The sequence below is a fragment of the Osmerus mordax genome, chromosome 9 (genome assembly GCF_038355195.1).
Source record: "Osmerus mordax isolate fOsmMor3 chromosome 9, fOsmMor3.pri, whole genome shotgun sequence".
Taxonomy (NCBI): Eukaryota; Metazoa; Chordata; class Actinopteri; order Osmeriformes; family Osmeridae; genus Osmerus; species Osmerus mordax.
Window position 1 is genome coordinate 7,365,988 of NC_090058.1, and position 22,133 is coordinate 7,388,120.

At 48.6% G+C, this 22,133-nt stretch overlaps 1 protein-coding gene across 5 annotated transcripts in view; it reads right to left on the reverse strand.

Moving 5' to 3' along the window:
* ralgapa2 (Ral GTPase activating protein catalytic subunit alpha 2) overlaps positions 1-22,133 on the reverse strand; it is an 87,140-nt gene that overhangs the window by 59,546 nt on the left and 5,461 nt on the right. For all 5 annotated transcript variants that reach the window (XM_067242519.1, XM_067242523.1, XM_067242518.1 and 2 more), the window contains exons 2-4: positions 11,871-11,981; positions 10,311-10,360; positions 1,236-1,293 (exon numbers count right to left, since the gene is read on the reverse strand). In XM_067242519.1, the coding sequence (XP_067098620.1) occupies positions 1,236-1,293; positions 10,311-10,360; positions 11,871-11,981 (219 nt within the window). The remainder of the gene's footprint in view (positions 1-1,235; positions 1,294-10,310; positions 10,361-11,870; positions 11,982-22,133) is intronic.

Below are 22,133 nucleotides of genomic sequence, written 5' to 3' on the forward strand. Positions count from 1 at the left end.
GCTGGAATTAGAGGATGGATGCTTGTTTGCCTGATGAAAGTAAAAAATCAATTGGCGGGGATGTGCATTTCTGGAGCCAATCAGGTCAGCTGTAATCAAATGAGACATTGCTCTGATTGCTAAACGCCGTCAGAGGAAAAGGAACAATGAACAAGAGGAGACAGTGTGTGTGTGTGTGTGTGTGAGTGCATTTGTGTGTGAAAGGGAGGGGATTCTCCACTTATCAGGTTAAATCAATGACATTCCCTGTGTTGGCAAAATTAAGGAGAAAATTGAAAAAAAAGTCTTACATTTCAAAAGCTTGGAAATGTGGAGACGGATGGGATAGATTGAGTGAGAGAGAGAGAGAGAAAGATACCGGGAGAAGGACAGACAGAACACAGAAAGAGTTGAAAGAAAAATATTTATTGATTCTTAGCTTAGAAATGGTCTTGCGAAATGTCCTTGCGAATCTGCAACCCAGCCTACACTTTACAGCAGCATGAAAGGCAAGAGTACAGTGGCACACATTTCTGTTTCTTCTCATCGGTTCTGACCATGAGTCTTTGGCAAACCTTCAATTCTCTAGCTCAATGCAAAAAAATAAGCTTTTTCTGTCACAGTTGCACAGCTGTTATGGTGAGAGAGGGGATTCTAGGAAGAATCTGCATACAACCTGGAGAGCATCCTCTGTTGGAGACTCCCATGAATCTGCTCTCAGTAGGAAGTGTCTTTGTATGTGTGAGTGTGTGTGTGTGCGTCTCTGTATGTGTGTGTGTGTGTGTGTGTCTGTGCGTGGAAGGACCAGCGGAGCGCCGGGCATCTTAAAGGCTGTATGTGGAGGAATAAACCTTGGGAGTATGGTGGGCATGTTGGAACATGTACTTCAGCATCTTCGTAGTCACTTTACCGCCGAAAAACAGCTGACAAACTGGCAGATTATAATTGAGGTTATTGCTTGGTGTGAGGGTCCTCCTGCCTGCTAGGGCTTAAACCGAGCCGGGCATAATTCAATTACCTATTTGCATTTCAAATGAGGCGCTCATTTGCATTTTTCATTTACCTCACCACAGCCACCCTCCCGCAAGTCATTATTTTCCTCCTTTCCACGGGCAGTTTAAGCATGACCGGGGAGATGATCTGTGCTTTCAGAGGTTTCTTTTGCTATTTGGATGTTTCCACTAACAGAGATGGGGGATTGAAACTACTGTACGAGTGTGGAGGATGTAAGAGATAGCTGCTTTTGGAATACATACCTATACTGTGGAACTGCCATCGGCTGTAGATTTTTTCCGGAAGTAGTTGTAGAATTTTCTAGAAAAGACAATAAGAGACAAAACGTGTCACTTCAGTAAGAGATACAGTCCACAACCAGAGGATAGGAGAGATGGGGTAGGACAGTTTGAAGGACAAAAGAATGCTCGATCAAAAGACTTAACAACTCAATGAAAACGGCTATACGACAAGCAGCTGTAAGGTAAAAAAAAAAAAAAGGCCAGTCAACCCCCAATGTCACCGCGGCAACTACTGTCCAACCTTGTATGTTGGCGTGCCTCTTAGTGAGAGCCCTAAACACAAGTGTTACTCCAGGAACGTAGCGTCTTCCTTCACTGCTCCTGGCTCAGACACATTTCCTTTGGGACAATAAAGTCTATCTTATCTTACTTGATCACCGGCCCAGTGACACGGCACTGGGCCGAAAAATGTCATCACATCCCCAATCACAACGTTACAACTCAATTAGAGAGGCCTGACCTTTCAGCAGCTTAGCGTTATTCCTGTGTGGAAGGTTTGCGTTAACTGGGTCTCTCTGGGGGAATGAGAGAGCTGTGGGTGGGGGGGGGGCACCACTCTGGAATGACTATATATGGGTTTGAGTGTGTGTGTGTGTTTGAGTGTGTGTGTGTGTGTGTGTGTGTGGCATCAGACCATTAACTGCCACTGGGTAATTGATGCCGCACTTGTTTCTCCACTTGTTGGGCCATCATGGACCCGATGAGACTCCATGATTGCAATTTAGAGGTCAAGCCTGTTTCTTTCTGTTTAACACACGCTTGTGACCTCTCCAACTGTCCCTAGGCTGCATGACAAATAGCTCCGTCTCCACAGAGTAGGAAGAAAGACAGAGAGTGAATACGAAAGAGAGAGGTAGAGAGAGAGAGAGGCCGTTTTTCGAGAGAATAAGAGTGAGAGACTGACAAAGCTTCACACATGCAGGGCACGTCTTCAGAGCCCAGAGAGACCAGAGAGCCCAGAGAGCCCAGAGAGACCAGAGAGCCCAGAGAGCCCAGAGAGCCCAGAGAGCCAGGCTTAGCGGCCTCCAGAGAGGATTGGCCAGGATGACACATTATGCAGACAGCCCCCCGACGTGTGTGTTCCTAACTCATGTCTGGAGTACAGCTCGCCTTGGTTTGTCAACAACTGCCCGTCCTCGTCATCGACGTTTCCATCTCCATCAGGTCCCCTCATCCTGCCTCCCAACCTCACTCACTGCCTGTCAGAAGCCCGCTCCATTTCAGTGAAAGCATGGACAGACAGACAAGACATGCAGACAGGCTGTCAAGCCACCTGGACAACTTGGACCTCCTCTCCCTCCCTCCTCCCTCTCCCCTATCCATCTCTTCTCCTCCCTCTCTCCTCTCCCTCTCCTCTCCTCTCCCATCCTGTTTCCTCCCCTTCTCCTGTCCTCTTTCCTTCCCTGTGGTTGACTTCTGACTGATCCAGAGCGTGATGACACATGCGTGTACCATTGCTACTGGAGCTATTGATCCCTGTCTGGGCTTAGAGTCTCCATCACGTCCCCTGCTCAGCTCTCTCCTTGGAGCGGCAGACACATTATACAGGGTGGGAACACAGCAGGGGGCGGGACCAAGCCTGTGGGAGTCTTCCAGAGGAACAAGGAAAGAAGGTTTATGTGTGTGTCAGTATGTGCGTGTTTGCGTGTGGGAGTTAGATAACAGCCCTCCCTCCCTGTTTTTCTCTCCCCTTGCAGCTCCAGGGAGTGAACAGGGAACGAGCAGAGTGGAAGAAGCGAGGAGGCTCCCTGTGGAGCTGAGATGGCCTCGGCAGCAACGGGGACTTTGCCATCCGGCGAGGAGGCTGAGCGTAGCGGCCGCCGGTGGCGTTCTTCTAATCTGGCGCCCTACTCCAGGCATAGAGATGGGGGCATTACCGCGGTGCGCCTCTGAACACGACTGCATTTCCCTGATCCACACTTAGGTTTCCAGTCGCAGGGCGGACATGACTGAGAATACGCTTCCCCCCTGAGGCGGGCCCACTAGGGCTTTTCACCACGCCGGGCGCATACTGAAGCCTGCTACTCCGCGTCACTTGAGACAAACTTTACAGACTTTCCTGACTGGTTCGGTTGGGTGTGACGTCACTATGCAGCCCCCATAGACTCTTCACAGGGAAATTGTACTGAATTGTCGGTAGTGGATATTGTACGGACATAATGTGTGTATGCAAGTATGGGTCTGTATGAGAAATAACAGACAGCTATAGAGAGAGATCAATAAATAAATAAAGATAGAGAGACAGACAGACAGACAGACAGACAGACAGACAGACAGACAGACAGACAGACAGACAGACAGACAGACAGACAGACAGACAGACAGACAGACAGACAGACAGACAGACAGACAGACAGACAGACAGACAGACAGACTGTCTGTCTGTCTGTCTGAGAGAGAGAGAGAGAGAGAGAGAGAGAGAGAGAGAGAGAGAGAGAGAGAGAGAGAGAGAGAGAGAGAGAGAGAGAGAGGCAGACAAAGACATGTGGGCAGACAGACAGACTTTTTTGACATTCCCTGCAAGGTTGATCATTGAACCGCATGACAGGCATGTGACAGCCAGAGGTACGAGTGTGACAGCATGCTGTACAACCAGAGACCAGCTCAAAGTTCACTGTTGACAAACTGGAATGTGCCGTCCTACCTGGGTTAAACACACTGGCCGACAGCACAGACTCTAGCAGCTTGGTATGATCCCGGTCATATTCTAAAACTGGATAACTTATTTACAGGCACACGTAATCACCTACTCTGGCCTATTTGTACAAGTAGTCTTAGCACTAGGGCCTGATTCTACAGTAGGATAGCAGCGATATATTACATTTAGTCATTTAGCAGACGCTCTTATCCAGAGCGATTACAGTTTGGTTCGTAAAAGTAGGCTAAATGAAGACACCACAGGCTAATTTACGGTACTGTTTTCTATTACTAAGTGCAGACAGGCAACACTCATGTCTGGTTTTGAATTCACAAGACGAGCCTTCCTGCTGTCTCACCATAAGGGGGCAGCAACACAACACACAACTCATCCTCGCCGATCACTGACGGTGGTGGACCGGGATAACACACGGGTCCTATAACAGCACATCATCTAGTTTCGCTGAGTCTGCAACTCCATGAGTCTAATAATTACCCTTTTTTATGACTCATGATTTAGGTTTCACGGGGCATGTTCATCTCTCCGTCACTGCAGCCATGCATCCCTATACGAGGACAGCCAGTGACAGTTTGCCATGAATGCCCATAAATCCAGACCAAAATAGCCTGCATTTGCAAAATGTACAGCACAGTAGCTTGCAGTGAGCCTTAATCACCAGTGCCTGATCTCACTTCAGTCTGCTGCATTCCTTTGCGCTCTGGTTGATCTAATGATATGATCAGCTACGTGGAGGCCAGGGTACAGCGAGGGAATTTAAACAAAGTCCCATCGCAAATGTTCACCGTTTCTAACAAAGAGGACGACCAGTTTTACCAAGACAGTCCACACACATGACTCGATCATATCTTCATGACCAGTTTGCCTTCCTAAACTACATGGGGGATCCGAGACATTCCCTTCCATCAGCATGGAGGCTTTCTGATGAACAACCTAGATATTCAGCTCCTGTACCAAGGATATGCACTGAGGGGAATTTGAGGCCATTAGAGAGAGAGTTAGAGAGAGAGAGAGAGCGAGAGAGAGAGCAAGCGTGAGAGCAAGAGCGAGGGAGAAGACAGACCGACTGTCCGATAGCTATGGAGGAGAGGAATCCTAGCCTACTGATGGCCAGGGTGCAGGTTTACATTCTATTATTCATGACCTACTTGGAGCATTTACATAGCCAGCTCTCTAATGGCCCGTCTTTGCCCCCGGACGCGTAAACGGACATCAATCACAGCCAATCGTCTGCCCCCCCCCCCACCCCCACCACCCCCCAGTGAGTGATAGCAGGGACTGGAACACTGTAAATAATGAGAGCTGCGGAAACTATCCAATCATGCTTCAGTCTTAAACACTGCAGTCCCTCTAGTACCATATTGTGTCTGGCTGGAAATAATACGGTGATGTTAATGTTTAAAACCTGCCTCAAACAACTCGTTACTTTACTGATTCCAGGTACAGTGAGAAGTTGCCCATTCAGGGGTATTGTGAAATACCTGGCTGTAGCGTTAAGCCTTCCCGGACTGTAACAAGGCTGTAATCAAACAGTCGGCAGAAAAGCTAAGTTGGTGTTAAACCGGAATACAAATTACACATTTACTGTAAAATGTTTCATCTAACAGACGCTTTTATTTGTGATATAGTATGCAGTAGAAAATCAAGGATCAAATGTGCATTGTTCTAACAGTATTTGGGTGGTCAGACTGAAGGGACAGTCTGTGCACCTGGCACACTGCAGTATCTCAGCTCCACCAGCAGGGACATCCAACAGGAACATACAGGATGTAGTGACGTAGTGCCCATTGTCAGACTGCCATGAGCCAACTGTGGCCTTTGAACAGTGCATCCTTCACTCTCTCTCTTTCTTTCCTTCTCTCTTTTTCTTTCTTTCTCTCTCTCCCTCCCTCCCCGCCTCTCTCTCTCCCCCCCTCTCTTTCTCTCTCCCCCCTGTCTCTCTGTCTCCCTGTACCAACACCAGATAAACTACCACATCATTCTAGATCTAAACTGGGGGTTTCCCAGTGTCAGTGGGCGTCAGAGCTGATCCATTTCTGGATGACAGAGAGCTCGGGGGTCACAGAGAGGTCATAAGTCCTGGGGAAGTGCACGACACACACTTCCCTCTCTGTCCAAACACACTGCCATGGCGACCTGTCCCATAGCCTATGTAACCACAACAGAGGTTAAAGGTCATTGTAATGGTTGATAAACAAACTCGAGGTCCTGAGTATAGTCAAATTTCATAGGCTTCATGTCAATTCCAGCGGCGGTCCACAAGCCTACAGTGAGAGGCTGCTGTTGAGTGATTTCCACCAAGGCTCTCTCGCTAGAATTACTGTCACTCCTCGACAGCTTCATAGAACTTCTCATCCACCCACTCGCATTCTCTCCAATTTAGCAGCTCGGCGGCAAAAAGACCTAATCAGCAACTGATTGAAAAGCATTTAGCTCATTGCCAGTTCAAATATAACTTGTGGGCTACATGGTCTTTTTACAGGGAGAGTAAAACAGCTCTGTGGGAGGCCGGCAGATGTCTATCAGTCATAAGCACAATACAAATACAGCAGCTAACACAGGTACACTGAAAATAACAAGCAGTGTGACTGATCCCCGGGTCTTTATGCAGCTGCACTTTTACAATGGTCTTTGTTACTGATTAGCCAACTTGAGCACAAAACGCCATGGTCAGAAAGCTGCATCTGAAACAGTGCCTTGCTACAGCCTCCTCAGGGAATGAAACAACACCGTTTAAACAGCAGTGACAAGCTCACTCAGGTGGCATGCAAATCCATCTCCCTGTCTCCCCATCAAGCCTCTCTGCCCCTCCCCGCTTCCCTGAGCAACAAGGACACTGTGTGTGTGTGTGTGTGTGCATGTATTCATGTGTCACCTCACAGCCCGTAAGCCTGCTCCTGTTTGGCAGTGAGGACAGGAGGTGAAGCCTAGAGGTGACAGCCAGGTGACAGTGCCAGCAAAAAAGCAGCCACGATGCCCAGTCAGTGCCCATCTGGGCACAGAGGCTATAGTGTGTTTACGACGGGCCACAACAAAGACGAACAGAGGTGGCATTCACGCCGTGACTTAGCAAACACGCGGCGTGCCGCCTCGCCGACACCGCCCAATCACTGGCCCTTTCATGTGGTCGACATGTGACAGCCCCCTTCTCAATGATGCCACTGTCCCTCATTGAGATGAGGAGGGATGGGAGGAATCTTAAGGGCCGGTGAGATCAGTCCAGTGAGACGATTAGCAGGAAAGCAGACATAGATTGTGGCGCTGATAGGCTTGCTTCAAAGGGATGCGATGGCTTCTGTGAAGGCTTCCATGGCTCATATATCAGTTGGTTTCCTTCCCTGGCATTGACCTGCCTCTCAGTGAATGCTTTAACGGTACACAGATGAGTGACTAGAAAGGTGTGTTGTGGTAGCACCGCTATGGTGTGTGTGTCCGTGTGTGTGTGTGCGTGCTGGGAAAGAACAAAGGCATTCATCTTAGCACAGGAGCATCTGGAGGTCTGGTGCAACACACACGACTACGTCTCACACAACATATCTATAGTGTACACATAAGCAGTCACCACCTGAAAGCACGTACGCTGGTTTGACTGGTGTGTGTGAGCGTATGTGTGTATATCTCGGTGGAAGCAGACACAAAGAGAGGAGTGGGGATGTGGTAGGCGGGTGTGTGGTGGTGTTGGCGGGGGGGGGGGGGGGGGTACAGAGAACAAAAGAGACAGACGGCCGTTCCTCCAGCAGGCTGGGGGGGGGGGGGCATCCAGCCATCCAGAGAAAGGGAGTCACATACCACACGACGACGGCATTAAGGTAATCCCTACTGCCGCCTCTAAACAATAACCTATCTGAGAAGAGGAAGACAGAGAGGGAGGAAGACGATGACAAAGGGAGAGAAAGACAGAGAGAGAGGGAGGGAGAGAGAGAAAGATAGAGAGACAAAGAGAGAAAGAGCGAGTGATGGAGAAAATAATGTGTCAGAATGACAAATGGGGGGGGAACTCATGGCGGGGAAACCTTCTTTTATACCTTCCTGGGGGAGGATGAATGTGGGCTAAAATGGAGACGGCAGTAGCTTTGACAAATCTTATATCACTGGAGGGAAAAGGGAGAGAGGGATTGGAAGTAGACAGGGATAGTGGAGTAGAGGTAGGGAAAGAGATAGGGATGGAAGTAGAGAGGGATGGAGGAATAGAGGTAGGGAGAGAGAGAGAGAGAGAGAGAGAGAGAGAGAGAGAGAGAGAGAGAGAGAGAGAGAGAGAGAGATGGGAGGTGGGAGGGAGGGAAAGTGGGTCTTTTATAAAGGATTAAGTGTGTCAGGAAACATGGGGGTGCCAAGTAATGGCTTTGTCCCTACAGCTATCAAAACACACGTGCGTGCACACACACACACAAACAGATATTTGTGAAGGTCTGTGACGTCTAGGTCTAGTGGAGGCTTGTGCTTATTTTCTGGTTGAACGATTATATTAACTAACGCTAATGAAATGTACTCACCGTAAATGCCCTCGCTAACAGGAGCACAGTGGGTCACATCCCGTTATTGGAACTCAATCTACATTCCACCCAGAGTAGACACAGCTGATGAGAGAGGGTGTTTGTGTCACAACAACAACAGCAACAAACAGATGCCCTCCCTTGGCAGGTGCACAGGCCTGTCTACCGTCTCATTTTGAGCACGGCTCATTTCCCCCCCCCCCCCCCTAGCACCTCAATTCCCTCACACGTCAACATGAATCCCATCTGAGTCAGTCTGGGCTAACGAGCAGCACCACTGTGTGCCAGCAGGTGGATGTGGACGTTTACTGTTCGGCCTGTACAAAACAACAAAAGTAGGATCCAACGCCTCTAATCTTACGGCTCAAAGTGAAGTCGACGCAATGTAGCCCGGGCGGAGGATCAAAGCCCTCTGTATCTGTCCTGTACACGCCACTCAACGCCAGCTTATCCGCTCGACACAGTGTGAATGCCAGCCATCAACCGCAGCTAAAGGAGGCTATGCTAGGGGTTAAGCTGCTTTGAATATTAGCTCTCTTTTTTGAAAGGATACCCCCCCCATAAACATGTAACACGGTGTGGAATCCAGGGTTTATATTTAGAGGTCAGATGGTAGTGTGTATCTGGTGTGTTTCTGTATGTGTGTGTTTGTGCGCATTTGGTGTGTATGTGTGTAGGGAAGGAGCCTGACTTGTAGCTTGATTCTACATCACTAGGCAGAGAGCACACACTGTCAAAAATGCATCTCAGTTTGATGGGGGGGTGGGGGGGTATCAAAGTTCTTTTAACATTTTCCTTAGATAACACTTAAAAGACTTTCTGTAACCCACCCTTTAGGATAAGTTTGTAGTACGAATCCTAACCAAGCAGAGACAACAGCCTACCGGTGTTAATCTACCTTTATCCAAATAAAAACATGACAAACCAGCCTGCTTTGTTCCTACAGTGTCTGGCACCTGTGAGACTGCGTCACCAATCACAAGCAGGACAGAAATTGCCCGGACAGACACTGATAAGCAGGCTGTGATGTGACATGATGATATGTAAATCCCCGGCAGGCTACATTAGGGATGCACGGGTGTCTAGACTGATGGATGTGTCCATAGGCCTGGAGCCAGACCAGGGTGGCGCAGGGTGGCGTTCCAATACTTCTAAAATGCAACCCTACCTGTACCTTTCTAGGCTACCTGAAGGAAGTGAGGAAAGATGCTTCTCTAGAGTATTGGATCCGAGCCCTGGGATCCCGTCCCTCTATCCCTCCCTGGGCACAATGACCTGTTGACACAGTGAGAACACTCCCCTCACACATAAAAGCCACTGAAAGGTCCTTACAGACTGTCATTCCCTTTCTCTCCCTCTCTCTCTCTCTCTCTCTCTCTCTCTCTGATTCGCGGTCTGCCAGCCCTGCCCTGAGCAAATGTAACCCGAGAGCAGCCTGTTTGTATTGGAAACCGGAGCCTGGCCCTGCAGTCAGGTGGGAAAACAAGGTGGGAGACATAACCTCCAGGAGAAGCACGTGAGCATGGATGGAGAAGATGAGAGGAGGGGCAGGGTGCTGTTGTCAACCACACACACACACACACACACAAATACATAACACACGCCCTCTGCTGAGCTACGGCTAAACAGAATCAAACCCAGCAAGGTATCCGCCAACTCCTGGGGTGAAAAACAATGAGGCTGGTGTCTATTTTCTGCCATTCATTTCCAGTTCTAAGTAAATCCAGGAAGTGGCTGGAACGCCTGTGCGTCACCATGGAAACTTTGGTCCCCTTCCCTGTGTTGCAGTAAACAGGCTGGATGGATGCAGGGGGCTGTCAGTAGGAATCATAGACAAGAGCATCACAGCAAGAAAACAAGGAGCCAGAATGTAGAAAATTCACTTACTTCAAAAATAAAGAGGATAGAGTCCAGCTCCTCCCTCTGAGATTTGTTCCCTGAAAGAGACAAGAGGGGGGGGGAGCTATGGTCAGTTTCAGACATTTCCATTAAACCTACAGTTTCCACTGTTGTTACTGTAGTACACACAGCATGTCGAACAGAAGCCTTCAGGCCACCCGTCAGAGCCAGACGGATGCAGGGGCAGAGGATGTGGGGGCTGAGGACTCTGACCTCATTCTCCGCAAACTGCAAAAGCAGTGGAGTAGTCCTAGGAAATGAGGATAGAAGTGAACTGAGCTTTCACATTTAGGACATTTGGAGACATTTATTGAGAGTACAGAACATGTGGAGAGCAGTGAAGGCCCTCCATTACTGAAGGTTTTAGCGTTAGCGAGTAATGACGATAGCATCGGACACGCAGGTGGTTCTCTCTTGCTTTGCTGGCTCTCCAGGGAGGTGGGGAAGGCCAACAGATGAGTGTGCATTACAGGGACCATGCATTAACCAAGATGAGAGAGAGAGAGAGAGAGAGAGAGAGAGAGAGAGAGAGAGAGAGAGAGCGAGAGAGAGGGGAGAGTAGAGAGGGGAGAGTAGAGAGAGGAGAGTAGAGAGTATAGAGAAAGGAGAGTAGAGAGAGAGAGAGAGAGAGAGAGAGAGCGAGAGCGCGAGAGCGCGAGAGCGCGAGAGAGCGAGAGAGCGAGAGAGCGAGAGAGCGAGAGAGCGAGAGAGAGAGAGAGAGAGAGAGAGAGAGAGAGAGAGAGAGAGAGAGAGAGAGAAAGAAAGGAGAGAGAGAGAGAGAGCAGCACTCGGCTCTCCTCTCCACATTCTATTCTAAGGAGTTCACAGTGATGCGTCTCAAGGAGGAGAACCACAGGCTCCACACTCAGACGGAGGAGAGGAGTGGAGGAAGGAGACCGCCGAGGGGAGGTGGAGAGGAGGGGAAGCAGGTCTGTGGTGTAAGACTGGTGTGCAGGACGTAGACCTCCCAGAGAGAGGGAGACAGGAAACCTAAGAGAAGAGTCTTGGATGCAGCAGCTTCCATCAGCACCTCTTTCCCCAGCGCAACTCTCACTGCTAAAAGCTATTGAACTAGAGGCCCTTAACATCATAGCACATAATACCATATCGTAGTCCATCCGCAACCACCCCACACTTATTTCTCTCCCAGTTGTCACACTTACTATTGTAAATTCAACGCTGAAATAATTAGCCTACAACCCCGACAGTCGAAGCAAAGTCATTTGCTGACGTGCTGCAAACTCGGGGGGGCTCGAGCAAAAGCTTTTTATAATTCGCTCTTTCCTCCTGCCTCTAATGGTCCCAAATCGCTGACGAGTCATTGGTTGGAGGATCAAATCGTATTTTCTCTGCACCAGCTTTCTGAATTAATGTTTATGTAATTGGCTTTGAGGAGCTAAGGGAAGGGGTGGGAAGGGAGAGGCTTAAAACTTGTGTCGAACTTGAAACCCTGCTATTCTCAAGTTAATAATGCCATTAGTAAGTTAATTAGCTGGCTGCCAGAGAAGTTATAGGAAAACAATTTCACGGTACTGTATTGTATCTTACCTTTTTGCTTTAAGTTGCTTTCCAGTGTTATGAAATTTTCATAGAAGATAAAATAAATCTGGGAGCAGTTGCTCTCAAAGAACGTCTTCAGTTCACTCCTTTCAATGATATCTGCAAACCAAACAAGAAACAGAGTCAGATCCATAGAGCAGTAAACAAATGATTTATTCTTTCATGCCACAGATGCCACAAGACACAGCAGTCACATTACACAGGCTACATAAACATGTATTGGCCATTAAACGCATCTGAGAAGTGAACCAATTGGACCAGGCAATAATGCCTTCGTGTTCCAGCTGAACATACGTTCTCATAATCGTTAGGCTGCCATCCCGCCAGCCCTGCCATAAGAATCCAACACCACATCAAGCGCTGAGGAGGGAGAGAGGCGTTTAAAAATAGCCTGATATGTTCTACTGCCTGAAAAGAGTTGTCACAGTCAACCGGAGGAGGAGTGAGCCTGCATGAAACACCATGATCACACTTTCAATCCTTCACATCTGAAAGGTGTGTACGGGCCTTTTAATGCACAGTGGCTGTCTACTGCTAACCCCAAGGAGTCTGCACACAGTGTGTGTGTGTGTGTACATGTGTGTACGTGTGTGTTACTGTGTGGGGGGTGGGCATACCTCCATCTTTGTGAGTGTGCGTGCGCATACGTGCAAGTTGGCGTAGTGCGTGAGTGAGTCTGAAATGTGTGTGCATATTATGTGTGCAGCACAAAATCAGAATCCTATTCAACATCTGCCAATTTGGGACACACACGCACACACACAGACACATCTGTGCCTGCTTTTCATTATCTAGGACATCCCGCCATCCTCCGACAACCTACCTCTCTTTAATCTCCAGAACAGTACCTTGGTTCACACTCACTCCTCTCAGACTCAGAGGCAGCTGTTGGCTTGTTAGCCTAAGAGGGCTGACTGCTGAGCGCATAGCAAAGCACTCAGCCAGGGTGGTGCACGCTGATGCTGTGGGTGGGATTATCTGGTGTACTGAGATGGGTGGAGATCTGCTGCTAGGCCCAGTTGGGGTCACAGCCAAGGTGAAGGGTGGTTTTTCTCAGGGCACATCAGTGGGGGACCCTTTCTTGCTTTACTGTCGGTCAGACACTTTTACATACACATCCACCCGCACACTCACCTACAGTGGAACAGGCATCATTTGTGAACTGGTTCAATGTAGAGTAGACTATCGCATTATAACCATCAGACCGGGAAGGTGCTTGGCATGCCAATTGAGCAATAAAGGCTTACCTTCTGTTGTGGACCCCCCACTCCCTCCTCCCGCCAATATTCCCCAGATCACCCGCCAAATTGGATGCCTCCCAAACACAGCCAGGCTAGCAAGCTAGCTAAATGGCTCAGGGGGAGTGCTGGCATTTGTAAGCGTTTCCCGTGTGTGACAATGGCGCAGCAATGATTTATGTTTGGCCCGCGATTCAAGCATACACAATGAAGAAAGATGGCCACGACCCCTCTGATATCATATTTGAGCTTCCCCAATTGAATGGCTCTGGCCTTCAATCATGATGCCCCCTGACAACGACAGGCCACACTGGGCCGTAACTGCTTTTGTTCCCGGGGTAACTGTGTTACGGCTCTGAATTGGAATATTGAATAATGAAGAGATATCACAGGATTCATCTACAGAAGCTTCTGAAAGACGCAGAGGGGGGAAATGACCTGTATGCAAAGCAGCCTGATTCTAAATATAAAGACGAGGTAGCTAGTGAGCTACAGTACATTTGGGGATCCTTCCTGCTGCAGAACTCCTCTCCGTGAGGCCAGAACAGCAACACAGCTGCTCCCTAGAGAATGGAGGTAAGATTTTTATTGCAGCTGAACAGGGGGAAACACACTTGATGCATTCACATTCGACTGGACTTTTGGGAAGAAAATAAATAAACTAAATACAACCAAAACAGGTTTCAACTACTGAATCAGGGTAAGGGAATACAGCCTGGGCAGTCCTACTGGTTAGACTATGTCCAAAAACTCCATGAGTAAAAAAACAATGAAGAGAGGAAAAACCCCAAAATGTAACTGAACATCACAACATGGCTTTAAGCTCCCAAACAAAGATTAGTATCCTTAACAGAAAGTCGACCAACTCAAGCAGAAAATCCCCTTAATAGTGCTGGATTAAAGGGGTCAAATACTGGGGTAAATTCTCTTCATACCCTACTAAACACCCAAACTGACATAATACCCTCTCAGGCATAGGTTTACTGGCAAACATCAGCACTTAAACCGAATGATTCAACTACATACATGAATGATTTGTAATGGTAGCTAATGTTTTATAGGCTTGAACCTCCGTCTTGTGGTCTCTCGCTGGCTGGCTGCATGTCTGTCTCTGGACTCTCCCTCTCATTGTCTGTCTGTGAGAGGCGTGGGCCCTTGAAGACAATTTAGTGAACCAACTAGCCAACCAACCAATTTCAACCCAGCCTAGCGTCAGAGTGAGTGCATAATGGCCTTTTAAGCTCCAACACCAAATATTGACTTTTCTGTGTGTGTGTGTGTGGCATGTCACCTTGTAACAAGTTTCTACTCCACTTCCACTGCTCAACACAGCAACACCAAGCATTACACCTGGCTGCTTCTCTGGATGGAGCAGTTCATCTCTGTTTCTCTGCACGCCCAACCCCACGAACAAACAAACAAACCCACAACCACACAATAACCGCCCACTTACTCACACACACACGCACATATACACCTACTTATAAATACACGCACATGCACACACAAACTCTCTCGTCTCTCCCGACACTCTTATCCGGTCTTTCTCGTCTCCAGTTCCCAAAGGAGGTAACACTTCATTAAATTCTCCTTTCCTTCACACTTCTTGATAGTATCTGCCTTGCTGCAGGCTCGCTTGTGCTGGAGAGAAGGGTTTAGCCAGTCTCTCAACCAATCACATCTCTTCAATTCACACTTCACACACACTGTGCCTGTCAATGTGAACCTCATCGTCTTTGTGAGCCAAACGACAAATAGTCTGCAGTCAACACACACACACACACACAACAGGGAACACAAGAGAATGTTCAAACATTTAACCAACAATAGCCAAAATGGTAGTATGCTTCATAAATCTACCAACAATACTGGCATAAAGAATTTCCAAAGCTGAGCTATTAAGCAGTGCACAGAGGGAGAGACTCAAAAGCGCCACGTCTAGCTAAGTAACTGGAGGTGAATATTCAAGGGTTTATGAGCAGGGGCGAAGACACTCTCCGTATGAGTTCTGCCCTGCCCACTGAACACAGGGCTAAACCATCGGTAAGGGAGGCTGTCGGTCTAGGGGCCACTGAAGGCCGGTGGGAGCCGGTAGGACAGTACCACAGGAGGAGGAGAGAGGGAGGGGAGGAGGGGGACGAGGGGTCTGGTGCCCGGGCGAGGCTCTTATCTCAGCACCTCACATGGTCAACTTTTCAGCAGAGCTCATTGTGTTGGAGCTCTTCCTGCCCGCCTGCCGCTCACTCAGGAAAACATGTTGACTCATCAGCAGTTCTGGGCCGGCCCAGGGAGGAGAAACAGGAGAGGAGAGGAGTAGAAGGGAGAGAGGGCAGGCCGAGGACAGGCGAGGAGAGATAATGAGAGTAGGAGAGAACAGAAGGGAACAGGAGAGAAGAGGACAGAACAGGGGAGGGCAGGAGAGAACAGGGGAGGGCAGGAGAGAACAGGGGAGGGCAGGAGAGAACAGGGGAGGGCAGGAGAGAACAGGGGAGGGCGGGAGAGAACAGGGGAGGGCGGGAGAGAACAGGGGAGGGCAGGAGAGAACAGGGGAGGGCAGGAGAGAACAGGGGAGGGCAGGAGAGAACAGGGGAGGGCGGGTGAGAACAGGGGAGGGCGGGAGAGAACAGGGGAGGGCGGGAGAGAACAGGGGAGGGCGGGTGAGAACAGTGGAGGGCGGGAGAGAACAGGGGAGGGCGGGTGAGAACAGGGGAGGGCGGGAGAGAACAGGGGAGGGCGGGAGAGAACAGGGGAGGGCGGGAGAGAACAGGGGAGGGCAGGAGAGAACAGGGGAGGGCGGGTGAGAACAGGGGAGGGCGGGTGAGAACAGGGGAGGGCGGGAGAGAACAGGGGAGGGCGGGAGAGAACAGGGGAGGGCGGGAGAGAACAGGGGAGGGCAGGAGAGAACAGGGGAGGGCGGGTGAGAACAGGGGAGGGCAGGATAGAAAAGGGGAGGGCAGGAGAGAACAGGGGAGGGCGGGAGAGAACAGGGGAGGGCAGGAGAGAACAGGGGAGGGCGGGAGAGAACAGGGGAGGGCAGGAGAGAACAGGGGAGGGCAGGAGAGAACAGAGGAGGGCGGGAGAAAAGAGAACAGAGTCCAGCAGCAGCTACATCCTCAAGGAAGGAGGGAATCCGGAGGGCTCAGAGGGGTCAGGAATGTGTGTGCATAAGGGATTGTAGTGTATGTGTGTGTGTGTGTGGGGGGTGTGGGTGTGTGTGGGTGTGTGTGTGTGTGTGGGGGGGGAAACAGAGAACTGAGTGAGCGCTTACACAGAAGTGTGTGTTTGTGCACACTGGTGTGCTTAGAGATAGCAAGGCTATCAACTCCCACTTCCACTTCCCCTCTATATTCCTGTAATACAGCTGATTATTTATTTGCTTTGTAATTGGAAAGAAATCGTGTGGGATGTGTTAGAGAGAGGATTGTGTAGTCCAACAAGTCAACCAGCAGTCAACCAAAGTGGGAATTTACCATTTACCATATGCCTGTCAATCTGTCATCTAAAAACGCTATGTTGATGCCTCGCTTGTCTTGTGGGATATCTGATATGACAGGTGTGTGCATGAGATTGTCTGCGTATGATGGATCAGTTCTGTTTGCCGTCATCAACATCAGCGACTCACTGGCCTCCATCTGCTCTCATTCCTCCAGCCAGGCTGTGGAGCATGACAGAGCGATGGAGGGAGGACGCTTCAGGGGAAAAAAATAAATACATTAAAAAAACAAGTGCAAAGAGGAAGTCTGAAAGGGAGTGGAAATCGAACAGGAGAGGGAAGCTGGTGAAAATGCTTTGGACCAGTGGGTTCAACTGTGTTGTTGAACTGTGTGCTGTATGTCTGCTGATTTTGCCTAGCCTACTGAATTCAAGCCAAAGCATTGGGGCAGCTTTAGTTACAGTAGTCGGGCCTCAAATTTTTCTTCAAGGCTCTGTAAGTGGGCTAGGCTAAACCCTGTGGGACACTGCTCAATGGACCCCTCAGTTCTCAGGTGGCCCGGCCCACGGACACAGAACCTGTTGTGCAGGACTGAGGAATGCAGGGCATGACACTGTATCCTGTAGAACACCCCCCACCACACCTGCGCCTCTCCTCCGTCACACCCCGCCATCGCTAACTGCCTTCTTCAGCCCGCCCGGAGGAACACTACCGGAGGATGAATCACCAGACACCAGCCGTTGAGAATGACATCTTCACACACACACACACAAGCCATTTTATTAATGAGGAAATCTGGCGTGTTTTGCATTGTTGACTGGAGCGGGAGGAACTGTCGACTGTGATAGTGCTGCACTGTGCTTTCAGAGAGGTCTGTTTGTGGAGGTGTGTATGACAGTGCCATCACTCAATGATCCAATTCCCACACACACAACAGCTACTCTCTCTCCCTCAACTCAGAGGAGACAGGAAGGAGGGGGGTGTTTGAGTGGTAAGAGAGGCTGGCCAAGTTCAACAACGTGTGGACCTGAGGGTCAATTGCTATTGCAAACAATGTGTTAGTAATACCACTCTGGCGGACCCTAATCCACCACTTCAAGTCAATGGGACCTGGCATTGTGCTAGCCTGATGCCTAGCGGGCCTACATTAAAGCAAGATAATCCACAGCAATATCGTTACGTTGTCCATTAAAGTCCTATTAAGAGTCACTATGCATCCCATTTTCCCTGAGCTCAGAACGGAGACGGACTCTCTGAGATCCTAGAGCGAAGTGTGACAGCCTGGTGTGATCGAGAAGGTGTTTCCTGAATAACTGTCAGAGAAGAGCAGCTGCAGCTGCCCCCCCACACCACCCCCCCTTGTGGGAAAAACCAGCTGGAAAGTAATCACCAGCAGCCAGACAGAGCTGATGGCCATATGAAATATTCAGGGCGAGCTTGTCGGGAAAGGAAAACACAGCGTGTTCATAACAACATCATCTCAAGACAGATCCTTGGAGCTGCCTTTCATTCCCACCATATTTCTCTTTCTGGGATAACGTAGGAAAACAATCTCCTAAAAACGTCAGACGGGATAATTCTTTGTGGGGTGATTCTTCGACCTCCCTTCCAGGCTGACACGGAGGTCTCGTTGTGTCAGCTGACATCACGTCAGCTTGGCCGACCCCTCTACGTCTGTGTGACCTCTGGAGTCATGGAATTAACATGTGCTTCCTTTTGACTACCACTAATATAGACAACCGGCAAGAAATGTGACTATGTGCCTTTTGGCCTGAATCAACCATAGCCTAATCCGCTGAATGAAAAACGGAATGGACGCCTTGTTCAGGCTAGGCTAGCTAGCTGTTACCAAGCTGCTTGTTTTGTCAAATGAATTGGCCTTGTGCTAAACTGAGTTTGCTTAGCAAGCAGTGTTCTGCCATGGTGTGTGTGTGTGTGTCTTAGGTTTGTTCACCATGTTGAATGGGTGAAGGACACCCTCCAGGCATCTAAAGCCTATGGCATATTTGCACAGTCAAAACCAAACGTCCAGATCAACGGGCTGTCACAGTTCCTGACCTGGCACACTTCACTTTGTTTTGTCAGGAACTTGTCCTATTTACTGTACAAAAGTGTGTCAAGCGGCCTTTATACCCTGGGGGAACTAAGCTAAATGTCTGCCACCTTCACACCGGGTAGGGCTAGTCAGTAATTATGTGCCATGTCAGTTATGCTCATGCATGAGGGCAGTCTAATCAGGCCTTTCATCAGACTCTTGTTAGCATTAGCATTAGCTCCAGGCTAGCTGACTAGCTAACAGTGGTTCTGCAGATGTGTAGCAAAGTAATGTTAACAGAAAGAGAGATACTGTTTGGCACAGAAGACGCATATCCATTGTTTATTTATTTGACGAAAACAATGGTAAATCTTTGTCAACACACTCATTTCAGTCAGGATAACTACTCAACACAAGTACCACACAAATCAAATGGACATACAATGAGTAAATGCGATTCAAACAGGGAGCTGTGTGTGATGGTTGGATTTGACACAACTCATGCAATGTAAAATCCTCAAAGTAAATCTTTCACACGGACGTTTTTAATAAGGCCCTTTGGGCAAGTTAACTGAGGTAAAGAGTTGCAGTGGGAGGCAGTTTTTGTGTAGGCTGTCAGGACGAATGCAAGGTAACTTCACCCTAATGCTCCCACACCGTGGTACTGGTAATAAGGGATGGAGACAGATAATATCAGTTCTGACAACTTTTTTTGGAAGACGCTGCACATTTTGTTTACTGTGTTTTCTAGGCCCGAGGCCAAATGGAGATGAAAGTGAAAGTTGAGGGAGGCAGGTAGCCAGGACTGTTCAATTGGGCCGCCGTCACTTTCTCTCAGTTAAAGGCACCTTGGGACTGCCTGTGTATTTGTGTGCGTGTGTGTAGGCTGTGCGAAAGGGAGAGAGAGAGCAAGAGAGAGAGAGAGAGAGCACTGTGTGAACACTGAGTTTTTTGCAATTGCCTAGCACAGGGAGTTTGCTGCACACTAGGACCACTTTTCCGCTTCCTCTGATGCCAACCACCTGGGGTTTGCAAACTGCTCATCAATCCTAATCTTGCCACTGATGCCTGCCGAGCTATTTCAAAACAGAGTACCAAGAACCAGAGAAAAAACAGCGGATTTAAAACAGTTGCTGTTGCAGATCCAGCCAGTCAGCTCTCCACAGCTCATGTAGAGGAGAGAGGACTTCTGACCATGCTGACAGAAGGTTAATGATCAATCCATGGCAACCAACTGCAGGCAAGGAGGGGGAGGGGAGGGACTGGGCTGCTTCCGGTCACATGATGCCATTTCACTCCCCTGGAGAAATGTTGTGTCATTCAAATGGGTGATTCTTTTGAGATTTACTAATAAATCTGTTGATTCCTGCTGCATCGGGTGAACATTAACATTTAGTCATTTAGCAGACGCTCTGGATAAGAGCGTCTGCTAAATGACCGTATGTACAGGGACACTCCCCCTGACGCAAGTAGGGTGAAGTGCCTTGCCCAAGGACACGTCATTCAGCTTAGCCGGGAATCGAACCGGCAACCTTCTGATTAATAGCCAGACTCCCTAACCACTCAGCCATCTGACTCCCTCTGTAGTAGTTCTTACCTCATGCTCAGGCCCTTCATACAGAGTCTCAGCAGCACATCACCACTACCAATAGAGGAGACAACGAAGGGACACCCACAACTTAACAGCTGCCATAGTTGTCATCATTCCAGACACACTGGGCCAAATGACTGTCCCTTATCGTGAGGTTAACGCCAGTCCACTGAGCTCCTATCATCGGCAGGTTAATAGAGTCCCCTGATGAATTGGCAGTTGAGTTGATAAAGCCCTCCACCTGCAGTGCTGCAGTTTAACTGCCTTTCGTCGCTCTGGATGGAAGGGATCGTCTTCGCTGACTGCGCGGATGATTTAAGACCGTAACACAGACAGCCAAAGGTAGAGAACATCGATAGCATCCCCCAGCCCATGCATCATCTTCTCTTTGCAGTGAACCAGTGTGTGATGAAGAGCTTGTCAGGTTAAAGCTATGGGTCTGAGTTGTGTTTCTCTGCATGTGAGTGAACAGAGGTCTAACGCAGGCTGTAACTCACAATAACATGACTTGGGTCTACTCATCTTGTTGTAAATAACAGCACGCTTCCACTGAACTGTTAGCAGGCACGTAACACTCACAAAGCCACAATGTGTGGAGACTGCAGGGAATGTCATGCTACTATGTGGTGTAAATCACACACCCATTCAGGGTTATTTATTATGTTATAAGTAAGCCTTATATTTGTAAGGCTTTGTTTAGAGAAGGTGAATGTAGATTTGTTGTATACGACAACAAGCTTTGAGCTTTGTTGGTATTTAGCTCAACTACTACTAAGTATAGCCACTGGCAAGGCTGGTTATTTTGTCAACAAAAAAGCCTTGACTGTGTTGGGCATACTCAACCTACACAGCAAAAGAAGGTCCTATTGACAATCATACTTTTTCAGGCCAAGTGTGACATGGATGTGCCACCCACAGTAGCCATGACTGTGGCCTGACTTCTGTCTCTAAAATCAGGCAGCAGCTAATCTTAGCAGCTTAGCGCTGGGAAGCCAATAAACTGCAGACTGCCACTCTTCATCCTAAGGTCGCCCTCAAATACCTCCAGTAATTAAGCACGGATGTCAAGCTGCGAGCATAGCACTAGCTAGCCCCAACTGAGACCAGCCTTTCATCCATTGCCATTACCACACAGGTGGAGACGCACAAAAACCCAAGAGGTGTACAGAGTGACGACAATGAAGCTGGTGCAAGACTCATTAGGTAATTAGCAGGTAGCCTGGTTTGATTTATTCAGACTTTATCAGTTGTGTTTGATTCGATGTAATTATCAGTCATGCTAGAAGGATTCCTAATGATGTGTAACATTACCAAAGGTGGTGAGAAATCGAGCAGATCTAGGAACAATAATAAATCTACATGGACACTCATGGGATATGATGTAGGCTATAATTTGACCTTGCCTCATAAATAACCAGTCTGACCTGACCAACTTGTTCTGATGACAGCCATGCACTGTGCAAGTTACACAATAGCCTAAATATTGTCCATTATACCCAGAACACACTTGGAAATGTGCAATGTTGTTTCTTGTCAGCTTAGGCTTGAACGCAGAAGTTGCTTCGCAACTTCTGCGTTCTGCGTTTTGTTTTTAGGGTTGAATTCTGATCAAGACTATGTAGACCTACACGTCTAAGTCTGGGTATCAATGAAAGCTGACATAAATGCGACTTTTATCAAAAATACTTTTGATAAAATAACCTTGAATTTCGACCAGACTTGACTAACAATGTGTGACATATCCTGAGGATTCATCCTGAAGATATATCAAAGGCCACTCAGGGCTCGACGATAACGATGGCCCGATGGCCCGGTTTGAAAATTTTTTAATGTTGAGCCCTGCCACTGAAACATTCAACTGTCTCTCCACTCAACTGAACTAGCCTTTCGCCTGGAGAGATATTCACACAAGAAAGGTCAGGAGTGAGTTTTGTCTTGGCTACTTCTCAAACAC